This window comes from Oncorhynchus tshawytscha, linkage group LG16 (assembly GCF_018296145.1).
Source record: "Oncorhynchus tshawytscha isolate Ot180627B linkage group LG16, Otsh_v2.0, whole genome shotgun sequence".
In the NCBI taxonomy this organism is placed as follows: domain Eukaryota; kingdom Metazoa; phylum Chordata; class Actinopteri; order Salmoniformes; family Salmonidae; genus Oncorhynchus; species Oncorhynchus tshawytscha.
This window is the reverse complement of record NC_056444.1, coordinates 88,352,598-88,379,498: the sequence shown is the minus strand read 5'-3', so window position 1 is coordinate 88,379,498 and position 26,901 is coordinate 88,352,598. Positions and strand designations below refer to the sequence as shown.

General features: G+C 45.5%; 1 protein-coding gene and 1 long non-coding RNA gene across 6 annotated transcripts in view; both read right to left on the bottom strand.

Annotated features, from left to right (window-relative positions):
• Window positions 1–5,824: 5,824 nt before the first annotated feature.
• LOC121839671 lies at window positions 5,825–6,426 on the bottom strand. 2 transcript variants are annotated; one of them, XR_006079181.1, is made up of 2 exons: window positions 6,359–6,426; window positions 5,825–6,288 (listed from the first exon to the last, which is right to left on the bottom strand). It is a non-coding gene; the product is annotated as an uncharacterized LOC121839671 (long non-coding RNA). The 2 variants fall into 2 exon arrangements; XR_006079182.1 differs by having other exon boundaries at window positions 5,825–6,246.
• Window positions 6,427–7,457: 1,031 nt separating this feature from the next.
• LOC112239880 (NF-kappa-B essential modulator) overlaps window positions 7,458–26,901 on the bottom strand; it is a 58,092-nt gene continuing 38,648 nt past the window's right edge. For 3 of the 4 annotated variants that reach the window (XM_042299868.1, XM_042299870.1, XM_042299869.1), the window contains 6 exons: window positions 26,523–26,675; window positions 25,551–25,623; window positions 25,334–25,468; window positions 18,871–19,007; window positions 18,713–18,785; window positions 7,458–8,206 (listed from right to left, as the gene is read on the bottom strand). In XM_042299868.1, coding sequence (XP_042155802.1) covers window positions 8,003–8,206; window positions 18,713–18,785; window positions 18,871–19,007; window positions 25,334–25,468; window positions 25,551–25,623; window positions 26,523–26,675 — 775 coding nt within the window. In that variant the 3' untranslated portion in view covers window positions 7,458–8,002. The remainder of the gene's footprint in view (window positions 8,207–18,712; window positions 18,786–18,870; window positions 19,008–25,333; window positions 25,469–25,550; window positions 25,624–26,522; window positions 26,676–26,901) is intronic. The other variant, XM_042299871.1, reaches the window with a different exon arrangement.

Genomic DNA, 26,901 nt, shown 5'->3' with positions numbered 1-26,901 from the left:
TCCTCCAACATAAAATTACATCAAATTTGATTTATTCTAAAATGATAATGATTTAAAATGTACTGGTCAATAACTTAATTGTATTAGCCAAAATCTTTATACACAAATGTAGATTTTTGAAGATGCCCTGAACTTCTCTGCTGCCTTTGAGACATACAAGCATATATACACTGCTCAAAAAATAAAGGGAACACTAAAATAACACATCCTAGATCTGAATGAAGGAAATATTCTTATTAAATACTTTTTTCTTTACATAGTTGAATGTGCTGACAACAAAATCACACAAAAATTATCAATGGAAATCAAATTTATCAACCCATGGAGGTCTGGATTTGGAGTCACACTCAAAATTAAAGTGGAAAACCACACTACAGGCTGATCCAACTTTGATGTAATGTCCTTAAAACAAGTCAAAATGAGGCTCAGTAGTGTGTGTCGCCTCCACGTGCCTGTATGACCTCCCTACAATGCCTGGGCATGCTCCTGATGAGGTGGCGGATGGTCTCCTGAGGGATCTACTCCCAGACCTGGACTAAAGCATCCACTAACTCCTGGACAGTCTGTGGTGCAACGTGGCATTGGTGGATGGAGCGAGACATGATGTCCCAAATGTGCTCAATTGGATTCAGGTCTGGGGAACGGGCAGGCCAGTCCATAGCATCAATGCCTTCCTCTTGCAGGAACTGCTGACACACTCCAGCCACATGAGGTCTAGCATTGTCTTGCATTAGGAGGAACCCAGGGCCAACCGCACCAGCATATGGTCTCACAAGGGGTCTGAGGATCTCATATCGGTACCTAATGGCAGTCAGGCTACCTCTGGCGAGCACATGGAGGGCTGTGCAGCCCCCCAAAGAAATGCCACCCCACACCATGACTGACCCACCGCCAAACCGGTCATGGTGGAGGATGTTGCAGGTAGCAGAACGTTCTCCACGGCGTCTCCAGACTGTCACGTCTGTCACATGTGCTCAGTGTGAACCTGCTTTCATGTGTAAAGGGATAGGCTAAAGAACTTGTAGGAAAATGTAGATAAGTTTGAATACACAAATGGATTTCAATGAACAAATGGATATTCTGTTCTCTTTGGTTTAGTTCCTATTGCAACTCAGACAAATGACTGAACGGATGACTGAACTGAATGAAGGATGAATTAAATGATAAAATATGTTGGAATGATGAGTTGCACACATTATGCATGATCTGCACTTTATTTGGCTCGAAGGCACAGGCCTACATAAAGGTATAAGGACTGTATGGCTGCATGTCTTCAGAAGGGCATCTTCTGAGGCTGAGGGGGGCTTTTCTGAAGGAGCATGGTGCTGTGGTGCTGCATGGAGACCACAAGCTCTTTAACTGGGCAGCAGCTGGATGGAGGGAGGGAATAGCCTATATGGATTTTTGTGTCTCATAGCAAAGGGTCTGAATACTTATGTCAATAAAGGTGTTTTTTATTTTGCATACATTTGCAAACAAATATGGAAACCTGTTTTCGCTGTCATTATGGCTATTGTGTGTAGATTGCTGAGGATTTTATATATGTATATTTTTATTTAATTCATTTTAGAACAAGTCTGTAACAAAATGGGAAAAAAGGGAAGGAGTCTGAATACCTTCCGAATGCGCTGTAAATACTACAGATTATAACTGGTTATTATTGCAGACAGAGCCCAGAGAATGGGGTGGTGCAACATTGAACTAGTCATATTTTGACAGTGCATGCATGGGGACGTCACCCAGAGATATGTCCATGCTGCAGAGACACCTCTAGAGGACTGAAGCCTGACTGCTGTAGGCATAGTACACCCACTGTGTTTGATTGGCATCTAACATCGAAAATGGAAATGAGCAATGAGGAAATGGAAAATTAAGCATTGCAATCATTTATCGAATTTGATTGTCAAAATTATAATGATCAGTCTTAAACCACACAGAGTATACCATTGAGAATACAGTTCTTGCTCTCACAACAAGGGAATGAAATAGAAAACAGGATAAATTATTTGTAATTGAAGCATTTACATTTAGTTTGTAAATGTCTCAGTGTTGTACTGGATAGTACCATGGAAATTAAATATAAACACTTAGCTATTTCTGTTTCAGATTGGCAGACTTTATGCATACTCAATCATGAAAAGGATCATTTAGTATGTATTTTTCATTTCAATTGTCACAAAACATGCATACCCATTTAGGAAAAGGAATAGCAAACATAATATTGATGTATCATTTGCCCATGGTAAACACTTCCATAGTCACCAACCAGTGTAGAATATCCTGGTATATGAAAACCTCATCTGATTGATTAGAAGAAACCGACCGGTCCCACCTCCAAGAGAGCTCTTTCTCTCTTCCCCATTCTTATTATACTAGTGATGGAGCATTACGTCTTCCCCATTCTTATTATACTAGTGATGGAGCATTACGTCTTCCCCATTCTTATTATACTAGTGATGGAGCATTAAGTCTTCCCCATTCTTATTATACTAGTGATGGAGCATTAAGTCTTCCCCATTCTTATTATACTAGTGATGGAGCATTAAGTCTTCCCCATTCTTATTATACTAGTGATGGAGCATTAAGTCTTCCCCATTCTTATTATACTAGTGATGGAGCATTAAGTCTTCCCCATTCTTATTATACTAGTGATGGAGCATTAAGTCTTCCCCATTCTTATTATACTAGTGATGGAGCATTACGTCTTCCCCATTCTTATTATACTAGTGATGGAGCATTACGTCTTCCCCATTCTTATTATACTAGTGATGGAGCATTACGTCTTCCCCATTCTTATTATACTAGTGATGGAGCATTACGTCTTCCCCATTCTTATTATACTAGTGACGGAGCATTGAGTCTTCCCCATTCTTATTATACTAGTGACGGAGCATTAAGTCTTCCCCATTCTTATTATACTAGTGATGGAGCATTAAGTCTTCCCCATTCTTATTATACTAGTGATGGAGCATTGAGTCTTCCCCATTCTTATTATACTAGTGATGGAGCATTAAGTCTTCCCCATTCTTATTATACTAGTGATGGAGCATTAAGTCTTCCCCATTCTTATTATACTAGTGATGGAGCATTAAGTCTTCCCCATTCTTATTATACAAGTGATGGAGCATTGAGTCTTCCCCATTCTTATTATACAAGTGATGGAGCATTGAGTCTTCCCCATTCTTATTATACTAGTGATGGTGCTTAGTGGACTCAATGCTCCAACTGTCTGTCATGGTTGGCAGATAGCCCAGAGGTTAAGAGCGTTGGGTCAGTAACCTGAAAGGTCACTGGTTCGAATCCCTGAGCTGACAAGGTGAAAAAACGGTTGATGTGCCCTACCGTTGTGCGGCTAGCTAGCTACCGTAGTCGCCTGCACCCCTTCTTCTGTGGGGTTTATCAGCGGCTGGCATCCAACCTAATTGTACATTAACGCCACCTACTGTACTGGAGCGTAAAAATGGACCAATTGAAGCAAAATGAGGGGTTCCTGCAGAACGGCCTGAATTGCGACCCCAATCACACATTATTGGACACATTACCGCACTCAAAACAACTGGGAACTCATAAACAAGCTCAGACTGGGGAAGTATAGTTTTAAATGGTCAACTCGGAAATTCGGACATCTTCCTAGAGCTCTGACCTGAAAATCCCTGACGTCATGATTTGACCTTGTTTGTTCCAGAGATCCCAGTTGTCTTGACAACAGCGTCAGGTGCAGCAGGAACACCAACATCCGTACGTTGTCTCTTTCCTCCAGATTTTATCAGTGTATTTCAGATGAATCAGAAGTAATGTATGTTATAATAGTGTAAGGACCCTGGGTTTATAAGCGCGGATATCGACTCCACTGCTCGAGCTTTTGGGGCACAGTCGATAGTCCGAAGTCCAGCGCACTAGAAGGTTGAGGGTTCGAGACCTGCTCCCTGCCTGTTTCATTACAATACTTTATCTCGTATAATATTTCTTAGCTGAAATTAGGATTTGACCTCCGCTGTGGATGGGTTACCTGACAATGTCAGGAAAACGATGCATTCGCTTCAATGGGGCAGAAGTTTGAATAGTTGTGATTCTGGATGGCCAGATAGATACCAAGAAGGACAAGAAACTGACATGTGGGAATCGTGACTCCTTGCAGCTCGTTTCATCTTGTTCTTGATACCATGTCTTGTTTTGAGTTGTTTTGACTGATTTCATATCCATGCTAATATGGATCAAATTTTCTAGCTCGCTAACTCACAACTATAACGATGTATTTGACAGACAAGTACTAATTCATTTTTGTTTTCAATAAACTCTGGAGACTAAATACAGTTTACATGTCAACAATCTGAGCCAACCCTGTCTGTTTCGCTCCATGGTTGTTCACGTGTCTGTTTTGTTACTAAGCAACCAACCCATCTTGACTCAAGTGTTCTCATCCCAGTGTTCCTTCATGCTCTCAGCGCCCCCTGGTGGAGGACACTGGCAAAGTAGGGAACTGAAACACTAAATTCACTTTGTGATATTTATTACCTCTCCAATACAACAATATAAAACACTATCTGGCCTGAAAGACCTATAACTACAGACAATATTCTCACAAATGGGAATGGTGGATTATCATGTGCTTATATTCTAATAGACACCACAGAGGTTAGAGGTCAGGTAGACTCATTCCCACATGCTCTTCCAGTCTACTATCTGAAAGGAGATGGAGGGATGGAGAGAGGGCGAGATGGGGAAAGAGGGCGAGATGGGGAAAGAGAGGGCGAGATTTGGGGAGAGAGGGCGAGAAAGAGGGAGAGATGGAGGGATGGAGAGAGGGCGAGATGGGGAAAGAGGGCGAGATTTGGGGAGAGAGGGCAAGAAAGAGGGAGAGATGGAGAGATATAGAGGGAGAGAGATAGCAAAGCCAAAAATACAGAAAATTATTATTTTCCAGAGAAGATCCAGATCTCAGGGAATTAGACCAAAGTTCTCAATTAGTACAAGATATAGAGAGTACTGCACACACAATTACTGAGGTTTAAATATATAGAGTACTGCACACACTACAATTACGGAGGTTTAAAATAAGCTCAACTGGACACCTTAATGAGGCAGTGAATGAATTGAGAGAGAAACATGCAGGGCATTCTACATCATTAAGAAAACAAATTCAAATTGAAATACCGATTAAAATTTGGCTAAAGCTAATTGAATGTGTCATTGAACCAATTGCACCTTATGGCAGTGAGGTGTGGGGTCCACGTACAAAAGAAGATTTCACCCAATGGGACAAACACCCCATTGAAACCCTGCATGCAGAGTTCTATAAGATTCTCCTACATGTCCAGAGGAAAACTACAAACAATGCATGCAGGGCAGAATTAGGCCAATATCCACTAATAATAAAAACTCAAAAAAGAGCAATTAAGTTTTGGAAACATCAAATATAGTGACCCCTCATCCAGCTGGCCCTGGGGCCACAAACCTGTTCTACTAACACACTGAAGCCTCAGGACCAGAACATCTAATCAATCAGAATAAACCAAATTACAGTCAAACAACACTACATTGCTTACTGGGAAACACAAGCAAAAAGCAGTACCATCTGGCCCTAAATCAACAGTACACCGTGGCTAACTATTAGACCATGATTACTGATCAAAACCTTGACAAAGTACAGGCTCAGTGAGCACAGCCTTGCAATTGAGAAGGATAGACACAGGAAAACCTGTCTCCCTGTAGAGGAAAGGCTGTGCAACCACTGCACCACAGCAGAACCTGAGACAGAGCTGCATTTCCTGACAAAATGTAAAAAAATATGAAACAATTAGAGAATGTAATTTCCCCATTTTCAATTTCAGCTTTAGGACCTAACTGTATCTGGTGTCAGTCTCAGCTTTAGGACCTAACTGTATCTGGTGTCAGTCTCAGCTTTAGGACCTAACTGTATCTGGTGTCAGTCTCAGCTTTAGGACCTAACTGTATCTGGTGTCAGTCTCAGCTTTAGGACCTAACTGTGTCTGGTGTCAGTCTCAGCTTTAGGACCTAACTGAATCTGGTGTCAGTCTCAGCTTTAGGGTCTAACTGAATCTGGTGTCAGTCTCAGCTTTAGGACCTAACTGTATCAGGTGTCAGTGTGTAATCTCAGCTTTAGGACCTAACTGTATCTGGTGTCAGTCTCAGCTTTAGGACCTAACTGTATCAGGTGTCAGTGTGTAGTCTCAGCTTTAGGACCTAACTGTATCTGGTGTCAGTGTGTAATCTCAGCTTTAGGACCTAACTGTATCAGGTGTCAGTGTGTAATCTCAGCTTTAGGACCTAACTGTATCAGGTGTCAGTCTCAGCTTTAGGACCTAACTGAATCTGGTGTCAGCCTCAGCTTTAGGACCTAACTGTATCTGGTGTCAGTCTCAGCTTTAGGACCTAACTGTATCAGGTGTCAGTCTCAGCTTTAGGTCTAACTGTATCAGGTGTCAGTGTGTAGTCTCAGCTTTAGGACCTAACTGTATCAGGTGTCAGTCTCAGCTTTAGGACCTAACTGAATCTGTATCAGGTGTGTCAGTCTCAGCTTTAGGACCTAACTGCATCTGGTGTCAGTCTCAGCTTTAGGACCTAACTGTATCAGGTGTCAGTGTATAGTCTCAGCTTTAAGACCTAACTGTATCAGGTGTCAGTGTGTAGTCTCAGCTTTAGGGTCTAACTGTATCAGGTGTCAGTGTGTAGTCTCAGCTTTAGGACCTAACTGTATCTGGTGTCAGTCTCAGCTTTAGGACCTAACTGTATCAGGTGTCAGTCTCAGCTTTAGGGTCTAACTGTATCAGGTGTCAGTGTGTAGTCTCAGCTTTAGGACCTAACTGTATCAGGTGTCAGTGTGTAGTCTCAGCTTTAGGACCTAACTGTGGTGCCAAATACACAACAATTGCCAAATGTTTTTGGGAACTTGGGCAGAAAAAGTTAAATGTCGATCCACTGAGCAAAAAAGGACAATATCAGAGTTTAATTCAAGAAGAGAAAAGCAGTGAAATGGAGAGTTGAAAATAAAGAGACGGGAGGACCAGAACAGTCATGTTTGGGGAAGATTTAGTGACGTGGTTAAAGAGGATGACAGCAGTGTGATGATTGTGAGGCGCTGTACAAATGAGACAGTCACAAGATGGGGACTTCAAATAGGCCTATGGCATGTCAAGGGAACTGTGGTGTTCAGATGGGTTGAATGGAAACTGAAATGTGGACTAACTACAGGTCTATAACCTTTCAGCCTTAATATGAACTCTGGAGAATTAAGGATTTCTTGCTGTATAATTATACATCAAATGAACATTTTGACTCGGAGTGGAGAAATCTATCTTTTTTTCAGTATTTTGAGAGAATGCGCGGCTAGGGACCGTCTGTAGAGGTGCTGTCTTTATCAGCATCATAAAAGCTGACAGTATTTCAACCACATAAAATACGCATCCAAGCCGAACTGAAATCTGATCAGAAACATGTTTGGTTGTTTTAACAGCTTTTAATGTCCTTAAAACTGGTCAAACTGATTTCATTTGGAAATTTTGCACAGAAAATCTTTCATGTATTTTAGGGGGGGATTATTGCATTTTCTCCCGGTCCCTAAACGCCGTTCCTGTGTGACAGAAGCAGAGATTTAAGAGAAAACGAACTTTACCGATATCAAAGAGATAGAATGAATGCTTCAATTGATTTATGACATTCTGGTGAGTAAGGGGTTGTCTTCTAGGTTAACAAAATGACAGAAGAGTAGCTGCATGTATCTAATTCCACATCCGTTGACGTACACACTTTGGTAAGAAGCAGAAACAGTCCTATATAAAAAGGCCTGTCAAAAAAGAATCGTTATGCAATCTTTGACTGTACCTTCAGCCCATTTTCTATATTAGCGGGTTAGGGTAACGGCCTCAGACCTTCTCTTTATCACATGTAGTCGGGCGGTTGGTGATGGGTGATTAGTAACTGCAGGCAGGTGTGGGTGAACAAACAGCTGATCCGCTCATCACTAGTATGAGTGACTGTGTGATTACGTGTGTGTGTGTGTTTTACTGGATACAGTCCATGACATGTATCTGCAGTGTGTCCATGTCGGGGGCTTGGTACTGGCACTTTGGACAGCGGTAGTCAGGAAGCTCTTCAGCCCCACCTCCAGAGACACCCCCTGCCACTCCTGCAGCCAATCCCACGCTGCGGAAGGAGGAAGGGGGAGGAACCGTGTTAAAGGCAACCCCTGGGAATGCAACAGAAAGAGAGAAAATAAGAAAAATAGGGGATGAAGTAACACACACACAGTACCCCCTACTCAGTTATACATACACACAGTACCCCCTACTCAGTTACACACACACACAGTACCCCTACTCAGTTATATATACACACACAGTACCCCTACTCAGTTATACATACACACAGTACCCCTACTCAGTTATATATACACACAGTACCCCTACTCAGTTATATATACACACAGTACCCCTACTCAGTTATATATACACACAGTACCCCCTACTCAGTTATATATACACACAGTACACCCCTACTCAGTTATTATACATACCCCACACAGTACCCCCTACTCAGTTACACACACACACACACAGTACCCCCTACTCAGTTATATATACACACACACAGTACCCCTACTCAGTTATACATACACACAGTACCCCTACTCAGTTATACATACACACAGTACCCCTACTCAGTTATATATACACACACACAGTACCCCTACTCAGTTATACATACACACAGTACCCCTACTCAGTTACACACACACACACACACAGTACCCCCTACTCAGTTATATATACACACAGTACCCCCCCTACTCAGTTACACACACACACACAGTACCCCTACTCAGTTATATATACACACAGTACCCCTACTCAGTTACACACACACACACAGTACCCCCTACTCAGTTATATATACACACAGTACCCCTACTCAGTTACACACACACACACACACACAGTACCCCTACTCAGTTACTCACACACACACAGTACCCCCTACTCAGTTATATATACACACAGTACCCCTACTCAGTTATACATACACACAGTACCCCCTACTCAGTTATATACACACACAGTACCCCTACTCAGTTATATATACACACACACAGTACCCCTACTCAGTTACACACACACACACACACCCACACACACACACACACAGTACCCCTACTCAGTTATATATACACACAGTACCCCCTACTCAGTTATACATACACACAGTACCCCTACTCAGTTATATATACACACAGTACCCCCTACTCAGTTATACATACACACAGTACCCCTACTCAGTTATATACACACACAGTACCCCTACTCAGTTACACATACACACACACAGTACCCCCTACTCAGTTACACACACACACACACACACACACACACACACACACACAGTACCCCCTACTCAGTTATATATACACACAGTACCCCCTACTCAGTTATATATACACACAGTACCCCCTACTCAGTACACCCCCTACTCAGTTACACACACACACACACACACACAGTACCCCTACTCAGTTATATATACACACAGTACCCCTACTCAGTTATACACACACACAGTACCCCCTACTCAGTTACACACACACACAGTTACCCCCTACTCAGTTATATATACACACAGTACACAGTACACAGTACCCCTACTCAGTTATATATACACACAGTACCCCTACTCAGTTATATATACACACAGTACCCCCTACTCAGTTATATATACACACAGTACCCCCCCTACTCAGTTATATACACACAGTACCCCCTACTCAGTTACACACACACACAGTACCCCCTACTCAGTTATACATACACACAGTACCCCCTACTCAGTTATACATACACACAGTACCCCTACTCAGTTATATACACACACAGTACCCCTACTCAGTTACACATACACACACACAGTACCCCCTACTCAGTTACACACACACACACACACACACACACACAGTACCCCCTACTCAGTTATATATACACACAGTACCCCCTACTCAGTTATATATACACACACACAGTACCCCTACTCAGTTACACACACACACACACACACAGTACCCCCTACTCAGTTATATATACACACAGTACCCCTACTCAGTTATATATACACACACAGTACCCCACACAGTACCCCTACTCAGTTACACACACACACACACACACACACACACACACACACAGTACCCCTACTCAGTTATATATACACACAGTACCCCTACTCAGTTATATATACACACACACAGTACCCCCCTACTCAGTTACACACACACTACTCAGCACACAGTACCCCTACTCAGTTATATATACACACAGTACCCCTACTCAGTTATATATATATATACACACACACAGTACCCCCTACTCAGTTACACACACACAGTACCCCTACTCAGTTATATATACACACAGTACCCCCCTACTCAGTTATATATACACACACACAGTACCCCTACTCAGTTACACACACACACACACACACAGTACCCCTACTCAGTTATATATACACACAGTACCCCTACTCAGTTATATACACACAGTACCCCTACTCAGTTTATTTATTATATATATATATATATATATATATATTTATATATATATACACACAGTGCCTTTCTTTAAAGTATTCATATATATATATATATATATATATATATAGAAAGAGAGAAAATATATATATATATATATACACATACCCCCTTGAACTTTGCCCCCTTGACCTTTTGCCACATTTCAGGCTTCAAACAAAGATATAAAACTGTATTTTTTTGTGAAGAATCAACAACAAGTGGGACACAATCATGAAGTGGAACGACATTTATTGGATATTTCAAACTTTTTTAACAAATCAAAAACTGAAAAATTGGGCGTGCAAAATTATTCAGCCCCCTTAAGTTAATACTCAACTTCCGGCGCCGACAGAGATGGCCGCCTCGCTTCGCATTCCTAGGAAACTATGCAGTTTTTTGGTTTTTTTACGTGTTATTTCTTACATTAGTACTCCAGGTCATCTTAGGTTTCATTACATACAGTCGAGAAGAACTACTGAATATAAGATCAGCGTCAACTCACCATCAGTACGACCAAGAATATGTTTTTCGCGACGCGGATCCTGTGGTCTGCCTTACAAACAGGACAACGGAGTGGATCCTATGCAGCGACCCAAAAAAACGACTCCGAAAGAGAGGGAAACGAGGCGGTCTTCTGGTCAGACTCCGGAGACGGGCACACCGTGCACCACTCCCTCGCATTCTTCTTGCCAATGTCCAGTCTCTTGACAACAAGGTTGATGAAATCCGAGCAAGGGTAGCATTCCAGAGGGACATCAGAGACTGTAACGTTCTTTACTTCACGGAAACATGGCTCACTGGAGAGACGCTATCCGAGGCGGTGCAGCCAGCGGGTTTCTCCACGCATCGCGCCGACAGAAACAAACATCTTTCTGGTAAGAAGAGGGGCGGGGGCGTATGCCTTATGACTAACGTGACATGGTGTGATGAAAGAAACATACAGGAACTCAAATCCTTCTGTTCACCTGATTTAGAATTCCTCACAATCAAATGTAGACCGCATTATCTACCAAGAGAATTCTCTTCGATTATAATCACAGCCGTGTATATCCCCCAAGCAGACACATCGATGGCTCTGAACAAACTTTATTTAACTCTCTGCAAACTGGAAATGATTTATCCGGAGGCTGCATTCATTGTAGCTGGGGATTTTAACAAGGCTAATCTGAAAACAAGACTCCCTAAATTTTATCAGCATATCGATTGCGCAACCAGGGGTGGAAAGACCTTGGATCATTGTTACTCTAACTTCCGCGACGCATATAAGGCCCTGCCCCGCCCCCCTTTCATAAAAGCTGACCACGACTCCATTTTGTTGATCCCCGCCTACAGACAGAAACTAAAACAAGAGGCTCCCACGCTGAGGTCTGTCCAACGCTGGTCCGACCAAGCTGACTCCACACTCCAAGACTGCTTCCATCACGTGGACTGGGAGATGTTTCGTATTGCGTCAGATAACAATATTGACGAATACGCTGATTCGGTGTGCGAGTTCATTAGAACGTGCGTTGAAGATGTCGTTCCCATAGCAACGATTAAAACATTCCCAAACCAGAAACCGTGGATTGATGGCAGCATTCGTGTGAAACTGAAAGCCCGAACCACTGCTTTTAATCAGGGCAAGGTGTCTGGCAACATGACCGAATACAAACAGTGCAGCTATTCCCTCCGCAAGGCTATCAAACAAGCTAAGCGCCAGTACAGAGACAAAGTAGAATCTCAATTCAATGGCTCAGACACAAGAGGTATGTGGCAGGGTCTACAGTCAATCACGGACTACAGGAAGAAACCCAGCCCAGTCACGGACCAGGATGTCTTGCTCCCAGGCAGACTAAATAACTTTTTTGCCCGCTTTGAGGACAATACAGTGCCACTGACACGGCCTGCAACGAAAACATGCGGTCTCTCCTTCACTGCAGCCGAGGTGAGTAAGACATTTAAACGTGTTAACCCTCGCAAGGCTGTAGGCCCGGACGGCATCCCCAGCCGCGCCCTCAGAGCATGCGCAGACCAGCTGGCCGGTGTGTTTACGGACATATTCAATCAATCCCTATACCAGTCTGCTGTTCCCACATGCTTCAAGAGGGCCACCATTGTTCCTGTTCCCAAGAAAGCTAAGGTAACTGAGCTAAACGACTACCGCCCCGTAGTACTCACACCCGTCATCATGAAGTGCTTTGAGAGACTAGTCAAGGACCATATCACCTCCACCCTACCTGACACCCTAGACCCACTCCAATTTGCTTACCGCCCAAATAGGTCCACAGACAATGCAATCTCAACCACACTGCACACTGCCCTAACCCATCTGGAGAAGAGGAATACCTATGTGAGAATGCTGTTCATCGACTACAGCTCGGCATTCAACACCATAGTACCCTCCAAGCTCGTCATCAAGCTCGAGACCCTGGGTCTCGACCCCGCCCTGTGCAACTGGGTACTGGACTTCCTGACGTGCCGCCCCCAGGTGGTGAGGGTAGGCAACAACATCTCCACCCCGCTGATCCTCAACACTGGGGCCCCACAAGGGTGCGTTCTGAGCCCTCTCCTGTACTCCCTGTTCACCCACGACTGCGTGGCCACGCACGCCTCCAACTCAATCATCAAGTTTGCGGACGACACAACAGTGGTAGGCTTGATTACCAACAACGACGAGACGGCCTACAGGGAGGAGGTGAGGGCCCTCGGAGTGTGGTGTCAGGAAAATAACCTCACACTCAACGTCAACAAAACTATGGAGATGATTGTGGACTTCAGGAAACAGCAGAGGGAACACCCCCTATCCACATCGATGGAACAGTAGTGGAGAGGGTAGCAAGTTTTAAGTTCCTCGGCATACACATCACAGACAAACTGAATTGGTCCACTCACACAGACAGCATCGTGAAGAAGGCGCAGCAGCGCCTCTTCAACCTCAGGAGGCTGAAGAAATTCAGCTTGTCACCAAAAGCACTCACAAACTTCTACAGATGCACAATCGAGAGCATCCTGGCGGGCTGTATCACCGCCTGGTATGGCAACTGAACCGCCCTCAACCGTAAGGCTCTCCAGAGGGTAGTGAGGTCTGCACAACGCATCACCGGGGGCAAACTACCTGCCCTCCAGGACACCTACACCACCCGATGTTACAGGAAGGCCATAAAGATCATCAAGGACAACAACCACCCGAGCCACTGCCTGTTCACCCCGCTATCATCCAGAAGGCGAGGTCAGTACAGGTGCATCAAAGCTGGGACCGAGAGACTGAAAAACAGCTTCTATCTCAAGGCCATCAGACTGTTAAACAGCCACCACTAACATTGAGTGGCTGCTGCCAACACACTGTCAATGACACTGACTCAACTCCAGCCACTTTAATAATGGTAATTGATGGGAAATGTAAATATATCACTAGCCACTTTAAACAATGCTACCTTATATAATGTTACTTACCCTACATTATTCATCTCATCTCATATGTATATACTGTACTCGATACCATCTACTGCATCTTGCCTATGCTGCTCTGTACCATCACTCATTCATATATCCTTATGTACATATTCTTTATCCCCTTACACTGTGTATAAGACAGTAGTTTTTTGGAATTGCTAGTTAGATTACTTGTTCGTTATTACTGCATTGTCGGAACTAGAAGCACAAGCATTTCGCTACACTCGCATTAACATCTGCTAACCATGTGTATGTGACAAATAAAATTTGATTTGATACTTTGTAGCGCCACCTTTTGCTGCGATTACAGCTGTAAGTCGCTTGGGGTATGTCTATCAGTTTTGCACATTGAGAGACTGACATTTTTTCCCATTCCTCCTTGCAAAACAGCTCGAGCTCAGTGAGGTTGGATGGAGAGCATTTGTGAACAGCAGTTTTCAGTTCTTTCCACAGATTCTCGATTGGATTCAGGTCTGGACTTTGACTTGGCCTTTCTAACACCTGGATATGTGTATTTTTGGACCATTCCATTGTAGATTTTGCTTTATGTGTTGGATCATTGTCTTGTTGGAAGCAAATCTCCGTCCCAGTCTCAGGTCTTTTGCAGACTCCATCAGGTTTTCTTCCAGAATGGTCCTGTATTTGGCTCCATCCATCTTCCCATCAATTTTAACCATCTTCCCTGTCCCTACTGAAGAAAAGCAGGCCCAAACCATGATGCTGCCACCACCATGTTTGACAGTGGGGATGAGCTGTGTTCAGGGTGATGAGCTGTGTTGCTTTTACGCCAAACAAAACTGCTGTTCACAAATGCTCTCCATCCAACCTCACTGAGCTCGAGCTGTTTTGCAAGGAGGAATGGGAAAAAATGTCAGTCTCTCGATGTGCAAAACTGATAGAGACATACCCCAAGCGACTTACAGCTGTAATCGCAGCAAAACATGGCGCTACAAAGTATTAACTTAAGGGGGCTGAATAATTTTGCACGCCCAATTTCTCAGTTTTTGATTTGTTAAAAAAGTTTGAAATATCCAATAAATGTCGTTCCACTTCATGATTGTGTCCCACTTGTTGATTCTTCACAAAAAAATACAGTTTTATATCTTTATGTTTGAAGCCTGAAATGTGGCAAAAGGTCGCAAAGTTCAAGGGGGCCGAATACTTTCACAAGGCACTGTATGTATGTATGTATGTATGTATGTATGTATGTATGCATGCATGTATGTATGTATGTATGCATGCATGTATGCATGCACATGTATGTATGTATGTATGTATGTATGTATGCATGCATGTATGCATGCATGTATGCATGCATGTATGTATGTATGTATGTATGCATGTATGCATGTATGTATGCATGTATGTATGTATGTATGTATGTATGTATGTATGTATGTATGTATACACACACACACTACCCCCTACTCAGTTATATATACACACAGTATCCCCTACTCATATATATATATATATATAAAACTGAGTAGGGGGTACTGTGTGTGTGTGTGTATATACACACACACACACACAGTTGAAGTCAGAAGCTTACTTTAGCCAAATACATTTAAACTCAGTTTCACAATTCCTGACATTTAAACCTAGTAAGAAATTCCCTGTTTTAGGTCAGTTAGGATCACCACTTTATTTTAAGAATGCGAAATGTCAGAATAATATTAGAGAGAATTATTTATTTCAGCTTTTATTTCTTTCATCACATTCCCAGTGGGTCAGAAGTTTACATACACTCAATTAGTATTTGGTAGCATTGCATTGAAATTGTTTAACTTGTGTCAAACGTTTCGGGTAGCCTTCCACAAGCTTCCCACAATAAGTTGACTGAATTTTGGCCCATTCCTCCTGACAGAGCTGGTGTAACTGAGTCAGGTTGGTCGGCCTCCTTGCTCACACACGCCATTTCAGTTCTGCCCACAAATGTTCTATAGGATTGAGGTTAGGGCTTTGTGATGGCCACTCCAATACTTTGACTTTGTTGTCCTTAGGCCATTTTGCCACAACTTTGAAAGTATGCTTGGGGTCATTGTCCATTTGGAAGACCCATTTGTGATAAAGCTTTAAACTTCCTGACTGATGTCTTGCTTTTTTATGGCGGTTTTGGAGCAGTGGCTTCTTCCTTGATGAGTGGCCTTTCAGGTTATGTCGATATAGGACTTGTTTTACTGTGGATATAGATACTTTTGTACCCATTTCCTCCAACATCTTCACAAGGTCCTTTGCTGTTGGTCTGGGATTGATTTGCACTTTTCGCACCAAAGTACATTCAGCACGCATCTCCTTCCTGAGCAGTATGACGGCTGCGTGGTCCCATGGTGTTTATACTTGCGTACTATTGTTTGTACAGATGAATGTGGTACCTTCAGGCATTTGGAATTGCGCCCAAGGATGAACCAGACTTGTGGAGGTCTACAATTTTTTTTCTGAGGTCTTGGCTGATTTATTTTGATTTTCCCATGATGTCAAGCAAAGAGGCACTGAGTTTGTAGGTAGGCCTTGAAATACATCCACAGGTACACCTCCAATTGACTCAAATTACGTCAATTAGCCTATCAAAAGCTTCTAAAGCCATGACATCATTTTCTGGAATTTTCCAAGCTGTTTAAAGGCACAGTCAACTTAGTGAATGTAAACTTCTGACCCACTGGAATTGTGATACAGTGAATTATAAGTGAAATAATCTGTCTGTAAACAATTGTTGGAAAAATGACTTGTGTCATGTACAAAGTAGATGTCCTAACCGACTTGCCAAAACTATAGTTTGTTAACAAGACATTTGTGGAGTGGTTGAAAAACGAGTTTTAATGACTCCAACCCAAGTGTATGTAAACTTCCGACTTCAACTGCATACACATAAACACACACACACACACACACACACATATATATATACATATATACACATAAACACACACACAAGGAATTTTCTTTATTTTTTTACATTATAGAATAATAGCAAAGACATCAAAAGTATGAAATAGCACATATAGAAGCATGTAGTAACCAACAGTGTTAAAATCAATTTATATTTCAAATAGCCACCCCTTGCCTTGATGACAGCTTTGCACACTCTGAATTCTCTCAACCAGCTTCATGAGGTAGTCACCTGGAATGCATTTCAATTAACAGGTGTGCCTTCTTAAAAGTTAATTTGTGGAATTTCTTTCCTTCTTAATGTGTTTGAGCCAATCAGTTGTGTTGTAACAAGGTAGGGGGTATACAGAAGATAGCCCTATCTGGTAAAAGACCAAGTCCATATTATGGCAAGAACAGCTCAAATAAGCAAAGAGAAATGACAGTCCATCATTATTTTAAGACATGAAGGTCAGTCAACGCAGAACATTTCAAGAACTTTGAAAGTTTCTTCAAGTGCCGTCGCAAAAACCATCAAGCACTATGATGAAACTGGCTCTCATGAGGACCGCCACAGGAATGGAAGACCCAGAGTTACCTCTGCTGCAGAGGATGAGTTCCTCAGAAATTGCAGCCCCAAAAAAGTTCAAGTAACAGACACATCTCAACATCAACTGTCAGAGGAGACTGCGTGAATCAGGCCTTCATAGTTGAATTGCTGCAGAGAAACCACTACTAAAGGACACCGATAAGAAGAAGAGACTTTCTTGGGCCAAGAAACACGAGCAATGGACATTAGACCGGTGGAACTCTGTCCTTTGGCAAAGAGTGGCTATTTGATGAATCTCAAATATAAAATATATTTTGTTTAACAATGTTTTGCTTACTACATGATTCCATGTGTGTTATTTCATAGTTTTAATGACTTCACTACCATTCTACAATATAGAAAATAGTAAAAATAAAGAAAAACCCTTGAATGAGTAGGTGGTGTGTGTGTGTGTGTGTGCGTACCTGGTTGATTGGTGTGTGTGTGTGCGTACCTGGTTGATTGGTGTCTGTGTGTACCTGGTTGGTGTGTGTGTGTCTGTGTGTACCTGGTTGGTCTGTGTGTGTGTGTGTGTGTGTGTGTGTACCTGGTTGTGTGTGTGTGTGTGTGTGTACCTGGTTGGTGTGTGTGTGTGTGTGTACCTGGTTGGTGTGTGTGTGTGTGTGTACCTGGTTGTGTGTGTGTGTGTGTGTACCTGGTTGTGTGTGTGTGTGTGTGTGTACCTGGTTGGTGTGTGTGTGTGTGTGTACCTGGTTGGTGTGTGTGTACCTGTGTACCTGGTTGTGTGTACCTGTGTGTGTGTGTACCTGGTTGGTGTGTGTGTGTGTGTGTGTACCTGGTTGGTGTGTGTGTGTGTGTGTGTACCTGGTTGGTGTGTGTGTGTGTACCTGGTTACCCGGGTGTGTGTGTGTGTGTGTGTGTGTACCTGGTTGTGTGTGTGTGTGTGTGTGTGTGTACCTGGTTGGTGTGTGTGTGTGTGTGTGTGTGTACCTGGTTGGTGTGTGTGTGTACCTGGTTGGTGTGTGTGTGTGTGTACCTGGTTGTGTGTGTGTGTGTGTACCTGGTTGGTGTGTGTGTGTGTACCTGGTTGTGTGTGTACCTGGTGTGTGTACCCTGGTTGGTGTGTGTGTGTGTACACCTGGTTGGTGTGTGTACCTGGTGTACCTTGTTGGTACCTGTGTGTGTGTGTACCTGGTTGTGTGTGTGTGTGTGTGTGTACCTGGTTGGTGTGTGTGTGTGTACCTGGTTGGTGTGTGTGTGGTACCTGGTTGTGTGTGTGTGTGTACCTGGTTGTGGGGGATGTTGGGTCGTGGTATGAAGTCCTCCAGGTGTCTCTGCTGCATCTCCTCCATACGAGCCCTTAAAAACAAACACGCACTACATTATATTAATCCCTAAATCCCATTCTAGTGTGTGTGTGTGTGTGTGTGTGTGTGTGTGTTACCGTGAGGTCCCCTCCTGTTTCAGACGCTCCATCTCAGCCAGTGCTTTGTTCAGATGGTCCTGAAGCTCCTCCTTCCTCTGGTTCAACTTCTCTCTGGCCTCCCGCTCCGCTAGGAAGTCTGCCTTGTAGATCTCAGCCTGACACACACACACACTTTATTTCAATATACAAATATCATTCAAATGTCAAAAGGTCACAGATACACTACCGGTCAAAACGTTTGGACACATCGACTCATTCCAGGGTTTTTCTTTATTTGGACTATTGTCTACATTGTAGAATAATACTGAAGACATCAACACTATGAAATAACACATATGGAATCATGTAGTAACCAAAAAGTGTGTAACAAATCAAAATATATTTTATATGTGCGATTCTTCAAATAGCCACCCTTTGCCTTGATGACAGCTTTGCAAACTTGACATTTTCTCAACCAGCTTCACCTGGAATGCTTTTTCAACCGTCTTGAAGGAGTTCCCACATATGCTGAGTACTTGTTGGCTGCTTCTCCTTCACTCTGTGGTCCAACTCATCTCAAACCATCTCAATTGGGTTGAGGTCAGGTGATTGTGGAGGCCAGGTCATCTGATGCAGCACTCCATCACTTGGTAAAATTGCTCTTAAACATCCTGGAGGTGTGTCGGGGCATTGTCCTGTTGAAAAACAAATGATAGTCCAACTAAGCCCAAACCAGGTGGGATGGCGTATCGCTGCATAATGCTGTGGTAGTCATGCTGGTTAAGTGTGCCTTGAATTCTAAATAAATCAAAGACAGTGCCACCAGCAAAGCACCCCCAAACCATCACCATCACACCTCCTCCTCCATGCTTCACGGTGGGAAATACACATGTGGAGATCATCCGTTCACCAACACTGCGTCATCACACGTCTCACAAAGACATGGCGGTTGGAACCAAAAATCTCCAATTTGGACTCATCAGACCAAAGGACAAATTTCCACCAGTTGAATGTCCATTGCTCGTGTTTCTTGGCCCAAGCAAGTCTCTTCTTGTTAGTGGTGTCCTTTAGTAGTGGTTTCTCTGCAGCTAGTCGACTATGAAGGCCTGATTCACAACAGTCTCCAACAGTTGATGTTGAGATGTGTCTGTTACTTGAAGTCTGTGAAGCATTTGGGCTGCAATTTCTGAGGCTGGTAACTCTAATGAACGTATCCTCTGCAGCAGAGGTAACTCAGGGTCTTCCTTTCCTGTGGCGGTCCTCATGAGAGCCAGTTAACTCTCTAATGAACGTATCCTCTGCAGCAGAGGTAACTCAGGGTCTTCCTTTCCTGTGGCGGTCCTCATGAGAGCCTGGTAACTCTCTAATGAACGTATCCTCTGCAGCAGAGGTAACTGGGTCTTCCTTTCCTGTGGCGGTCCTCATGAGAGCCAGTTAACTCTCTAATGAACGTATCCTCTGCAGCAGAGGTAACTCAGGGTCTTCCTTTCCTGTGCCGGTCCTCATGAGAGCCAGTTAACTCTCTAATGAACGTATCCTCTGCAGCAGAGGTAACTCAGGGTCTTCCTTTCCTGTGCCGGTCCTCATGAGAGCCAGTTAACTCTCTAATGAACGTATCCTCTGCAGCAGAGGTAACTCAGGGTCTTCCTTTCCTGTGGCGGTCCTCATGAGAGCCAGTTAACTCTCTAATGAACGTATCCTCTGCAGCAGAGGTAACTCAGGGTCTTCCTTTCCTGTGGCGGTCCTCATGAGAGCCAGTTAACTCTCTAATGAACGTATCCTCTGCAGCAGAGGTAACTCAGGGTCTTCCTTTCCTGTGGCGGTCCTCATGAGAGCCTGGTAACTCTAATGAACGTATCCTCTGCAGCAGAGGTAACTCTGGGTCTTCATTTCCTGTGGCGGTCCTCTTGAGAGACAGTTTCATCATAGTGCTATACAGTTTTTGCGACTGCACTTGAAGAAACTTTCAAAGTTCTTGAAGTTTTCCGTATTGACTGACCTTCATGTCTTAAAATAATGATGGACTGTCATTTCTCTTTGCTTATTTGAGCTGTTCTTGCCATAATATGGACTTGGTCTTTTACCAGATAGGGCTATCTTCTGTATATACCCCCTACCTTATCACAACACAACTGATTGGCTCAAACACATTAAGAATGAATGAAATTCCACAAATGAACTTTTAAGAAGGCACACCTGTTAATTGAAATGCCAGGTAACTACCTCATGAAGCTGGTTGAGAGATTGCCAAGAGTGTGCTAAGCTGTCATCAAGGCAAAGGTTGGCTATTTAAAAAATATAAAATATAAAATCCATTTAGATTTTATTTAAACACTTTTTTGGTTTCTACATGATTCCATGTGTGTTATTTTATAGTTGTGATGTCTTCAGTATTATTCTACAATGTAGAAAATAGTAAAAATAAAGAAAAACCCTTGAATGAGTAGGTGTTGTTGTAAACCTTGTGACCGGTAGTCATGGATGCACAAAGCCCTTTGTTCTCCCGGTGGCAGATACAACTTCCATATCTGGGGCATTGTCCTCTAAAATAAGTAGGGGGCCACCTGATGAATACCAGAAGGGTAAATATGTAGGGGGCCACCTGATGAATCCCAGAAGGGTAAATAAGTAGGGGGCCACCTGATGAATACCAGAAGGGTAAATAAGTAGGGGGCCACCTGATGAATACCAGAAGGGTAAATAAGTAGGGGGCCACCTGATGAATACCAGAAGGGTAAATAAGTAGGGGGCCACCTGATGAATACCAGAAGGGTAAATAAGTAGGGGGCCACCTGATGAATCCCAGAAGGGTAAATAAGTAGGGGCCACCTGATGAATACCAGAAGGGTAAATAAGTAGTAGGGGCCACCTGATGAATCCCGTAAGGGTAAATAAGTAGGGGGCCACCTGATGAATACCAGAAGGGTAAATAAGTAAGGGGCCACCTGATGAATCCCAGAAGGGTAAATAAGTAGGGGGCCACCTGATGAATACCAGAAGGGTAAATAAGTAGGGGGCCACCTGATGAATACCAGAAGGGTAAATAAGTAGGGGCCACCTATTTCAGCCCTCCAGGACTGGAAGAGAACGGGGGGCTAGAGGTGAACAGGGGGCTAGAGGTGAACAGCCCTGGTCGAGTCTCATCTCCTGAATATAGGGGCAAATCCACTCATAGCGCAGGCTATTGCCTTCTCTGTAAAAGCCTCTGGCCCTCAGCCCCTAGCCAAAGCAACAGGGGCAGTCAGAACAGGGGTGAGTGTGTGTACCTGGGCAGAGAGAACAGGGGTGAGTGTGTGTACCTGGGCAGTGTGAACAGGGGTGAGTGTGTGTACCTGGGCAGTGTGAACAGGGGTGAGTGTGTGTACCTGGGCAGTGTGAACAGGGGTGAGTGTGTGTACCTGGGCAGTGTGAACAGGGGTGAGTGTGTGTACCTGGGCAGTGTGAACAGGGGTGAGTGTGTGTACCTGGGCAGTGTGAACAGGGGTGAGTGTGTGTACCTGGGCAGTGTGAACAGGGGTGAGTGTGTGTACCTGGGCAGTGTGAACAGGGGTGAGTGTGTGTACCTGGGCAGTGTGAACAGGGGTGAGTGTGTGTACCTGGGCAGTGTGAACAGGGGTGAGTGTGTGTACCTGGGCAGTGTGAACAGGGGTGAGTGTGTGTACCTGGGCAGTGTGAACAGGGGTGAGTGTGTGTACCTGGGCAGTGTGAACAGGGGTGAGTGTGTGTACCTGGGCAGTGTGAACAGGGGTGAGTGTGTGTACCTGGGCAGTGTGAACAGGGGTGAGTGTGTGTACCTGGGCAGTGTGAACAGGGGTGAGTGTGTGTACCTGGGCAGTGTGAACAGGGGTGAGTCTGTGTACCTGGGCAGAGAGAACAGGGGTGAGTGTGTGTACCTGGGCAGTGAGAACAGGGGTGAGTGTGTGTACCTGGGCGGAGAGAACAGGGGTGAGTGTGTGTACCTGGGCAGTGAGAACAGGGGTGAGTGTGTGTACCTGGGCAGTGAGAACAGGGGTGAGTGTGTGTACCTGGGCAGTGAGAACAGGGGTGAGTGTGTGTACCTGGGCAGAGAGAACAGGGGTGAGTGTGTGTACCTGGGCAGAGAGAACAGGGGTGAGTGTGTGTACCTGGGCGGGGAGAACAGGGGTGAGTGTGTGTACCTGGGCGGAGAGAACAGGGGTGAGTGTGTGTACCTGGGCGGAGAGAACAGGGGTGAGTGTGTGTACCTGGGCAGTGAGAACAGGGGTGAGTGTGTGTACCTGGGCAGTGAGAACAGGGGTGAGTGTGTGTACCTGGGCGGAGAGAACAGGGGTGAGTGTGTGTACCTGGGCAGTGAGAACAGGGGTGAGTGTGTGTACCTGGGCAGTGAGAACAGGGGTGAGTGTGTGTACCTGGGCGGAGAGAACAGGGGTGAGTGTGTGTACCTGGGCGGAGAGAACAGGGGTGAGTGTGTGTACCTGGGCGGAGAGAACAGGGGTGAGTGTGTGTACCTGGGCGGAGAGAACAGGGGTGAGTGTGTGTACCTGGGCGGAGAGAACAGGGGTGAGTGTGTGTACCTGGGCAGTGAGAACAGGGGTGAGTGTGTGTACCTGGGCAGTGAGAACAGGGGTGAGTGTGTGTACCTGGGCGGAGAGAACAGGGGTGAGTGTGTGTACCTGGGCGGTGAGAACAGGGGTGAGTGTGTGTACCTGGGCAGAGAGAACAGGGGTGAGTGTGTGTACCTGGGCAGTGAGAACAGGGGTGAGTGTGTGTACCTGGGCAGTGAGAACAGGGGTGAGTGTGTGTACCTGGGCAGAGAGAACAGGGGTGAGTGTGTGTACCTGGGCAGAGAGAACAGGGGTGAGTGTGTGTACCTGGGCAGTGAGAACAGGGGTGAGTGTGTGTACCTGGGCAGTGAGAACAGGGGTGAGTGTGTGTACCTGGGCAGTGAGAACAGGGGTGAGTGTGTGTACCTGGGCAGAGAGAACAGGGGTGAGTGTGTGTACCTGGGCAGAGAGAACAGGGGTGAGTGTGTGTACCTGGGCAGAGAGAACAGGGGTGAGTGTGTGTACCTGGGCAGTGAGAACAGGGGTGAGTGTGTGTACCTGGGCAGTGAGAACAGGGGTGAGTGTGTGTACCTGGGCAGTGAGAACAGGGGTGAGTGTGTGTACCTGGGCAGTGAGAACAGGGGTGAGTGTGTGTACCTGGGCAGTGAGAACAGGGGTGAGTGTGTGTACCTGGGCAGTGAGAACAGGGGTGAGTGTGTGTACCTGGGCAGTGAGAACAGGGGTGAGTGTGTGTACCTGGGCAGTGAGAACAGGGGTGAGTGTGTGTACCTGGGCAGTGAGAACAGGGGTGAGTGTGTGTACCTGGGCAGTGAGAACAGGGGTGAGTGTGTGTACCTGGGCAGTGAGAACAGGGGTGAGTGTGTGTACCTGGGCAGTGAGAACAGGGGTGAGTGTGTGTACCTGGGCAGTGAGAACAGGGGTGAGTGTGTGTACCTGGGCAGTGAGAACAGGGGTGAGTGTGTGTACCTGGGCAGTGAGAACAGGGGTGAGTGTGTGTACCTGGGCAGTGAGAACAGGGGTGAGTGTGTGTACCTGGGCAGTGAGAACAGGGGTGAGTGTGTGTACCTGGGCAGTGAGAACAGGGGTGAGTGTGTGTACCTGGGCAGTGAGAACAGGGGTGAGTGTGTGTACCTGGGCAGTGAGAACAGGGGTGAGTGTGTGTACCTGGGCAGTGAGAACAGGGGTGAGTGTGTGTACCTGGGCAGTGAGAACAGGGGTGAGTGTGTGTACCTGGGCAGTGAGAACAGGGGTGAGTGTGTGTACCTGGGCAGTGAGAACAGGGGTGAGTGTGTGTACCTGGGCAGTGTGAACAGGGGGGTGAGTGTGTGTACCTGGGCAGTGAGAACAGGGGTGAGTGTGTGTACCTGGGCAGTGTGAACAGGGGTGAGTGTGTGTACCTGGGCAGTGAGAACAGGGGTGAGTGTGTGTACCTGGGCAGTGAGAACAGGGGTGAGTGTGTGTACCTGGGCAGTGAGAACAGGGGTGAGTGTGTGTACCTGGGCAGAGAGAACAGGGGTGAGTGTGTGTACCTGGGCAGAGAGAACAGGGGTGAGTGTGTGTACCTGGGCAGAGAGAACAGGGGTGAGTGTGTGTACCTGGGCAGTGAGAACAGGGGTGAGTGTGTGTACCTGGGCAGTGAGAACAGGGGTGAGTGTGTGTACCTGGGCAGTGAGAACAGGGGTGAGTGTGTGTACCTGGGCAGTGAGAACAGGGGTGAGTGTGTGTACCTGGGCAGTGAGAACAGGGGTGAGTGTGTGTACCTGGGCAGTGAGAACAGGGGTGAGTGTGTGTACCTGGGCAGTGAGAACAGGGGTGAGTGTGTGTACCTGGGCAGTGAGAACAGGGGTGAGTGTGTGTACCTGGGCAGTGAGAACAGGGGTGACTGTGTGTACCTGGGCAGTGAGAACAGGGGTGAGTGTGTGTACCTGGGCAGTGAGAACAGGGGTGAGTGTGTGTACCTGGGCAGTGAGAACAGGAACGGTCTCTAGAGATCCTCTCTGTTGCTCCACCTCTTCCTTCAGCTTGTCAATCAGATCCTGTTTCAGAGCCAGAGCTCTCTCTGCCTCCTCCAGACGAACAACCATGTCTCCTCCCTACACACACACACACCTGTCTTTAGTTTGGAGTCGTAGTCCTTAAACAGACAGGTACACACACACACACACACACACACACCTCAGTCTTGAGTTTGGAGTCGTAGTCCTTAAACAGACAGGTGTAGGCGTGCTGCAGCTGGGCTAGCTTCCTCCTGGAAGAGAGGAGGAGGGTTATTCCAGTATTGGTGTGTGTCGACGTCAGGTCTGTCTCCACGGTGAGTGTGTGTGTGTGTCGACGTCAGGTCTGTCTCCACGGTGAGTGTGTGTGTGTGTCGACGTCAGGTCTGTCTCCACGGTGAGTGTGTGTGTGTGTCGACGTCAGGTCTGTCTCCACGGTGAGTGTGTGTGTGTGTGTCGACGTCAGGTCTGTCTCCACGGTGAGTGTGTGTGTGTGTCGACGTCAGGTCTGTCTCCACGGTGAGTGTGTGTGTGTGTCGACGTCAGGTCTGTCTCCACGGTGAGTGTGAGTGTGTGTCGACGTCAGGTCTGTCTCCACGGTGAGTGTGAGTGTACGTGTCATCAATAGTGTCATCAATAGTGTCATCAATAGTGTCATCAATAGTTATATAGTATTTAGATGATATTAAATCAATATTTGACACCTATTGTTTTTCCATATTCTTAAAATGTGAGCCAACATGGAATCTTAGTATGGTAATAATATGGTATGGTGATAATATGGTATGGTGATAATATGGTATGGTCAGTATGGTGATAATATGGTATGGTGATAATATGGTATGGTGATAATATGGTATGGTGATAATATGGTATGGTGATAATATGGTATGGTGATAATATGGTATGGTGATAATATGGTATGGTGATAATATGGTATGGTGATAATATGGTATGGTGAGGTCTCTCAGTAATAACCAGGCGGTCAGTCTCTAGGTTGTGTGTGTACCTCTCCTCAGTAATAACCAGGCGGTCAGTCTCTAGGTTGTGTGTGTACCTCTCCTCAGTAATAACCAGGCGGTCAGTCTCTAGGTTGTGTGTGTACCTCTCCTCAGTAATAACCAGGCAGTCAGTCTCTAGGTTGTGTGTGTACCTCTCCTCAGTAATAACCAGGCGGTCAGTCTTCAGGGCGGTCTCCAGGTTGTGTGTCTGCAGCAGTAGTTTATCTACCGTCACAGAGTGCTGCTTCCTCTGTTGTTCCATCTCTCTCTCTGATGCTGCCAACGCCTCCCGAGTACTGCTCAGCCTGCACACACATCATATTATAAACACAAACACTTGTGAAGGGTCACAGCCCTCTGACAGGACTCCCCCTAGGCCACACCCCTTCCCTCTGACAGGACTCGTCCTAGGCCACACCCCTTCCCTCTGACAGGACTCCCCCTAGGCCAAACCCCTTCCCTCTGACAGGACTCGCCCTAGGCCACACCCCTTCCCTCTGACAGGACTCGCCCTAGGCCACACCCCTTCCC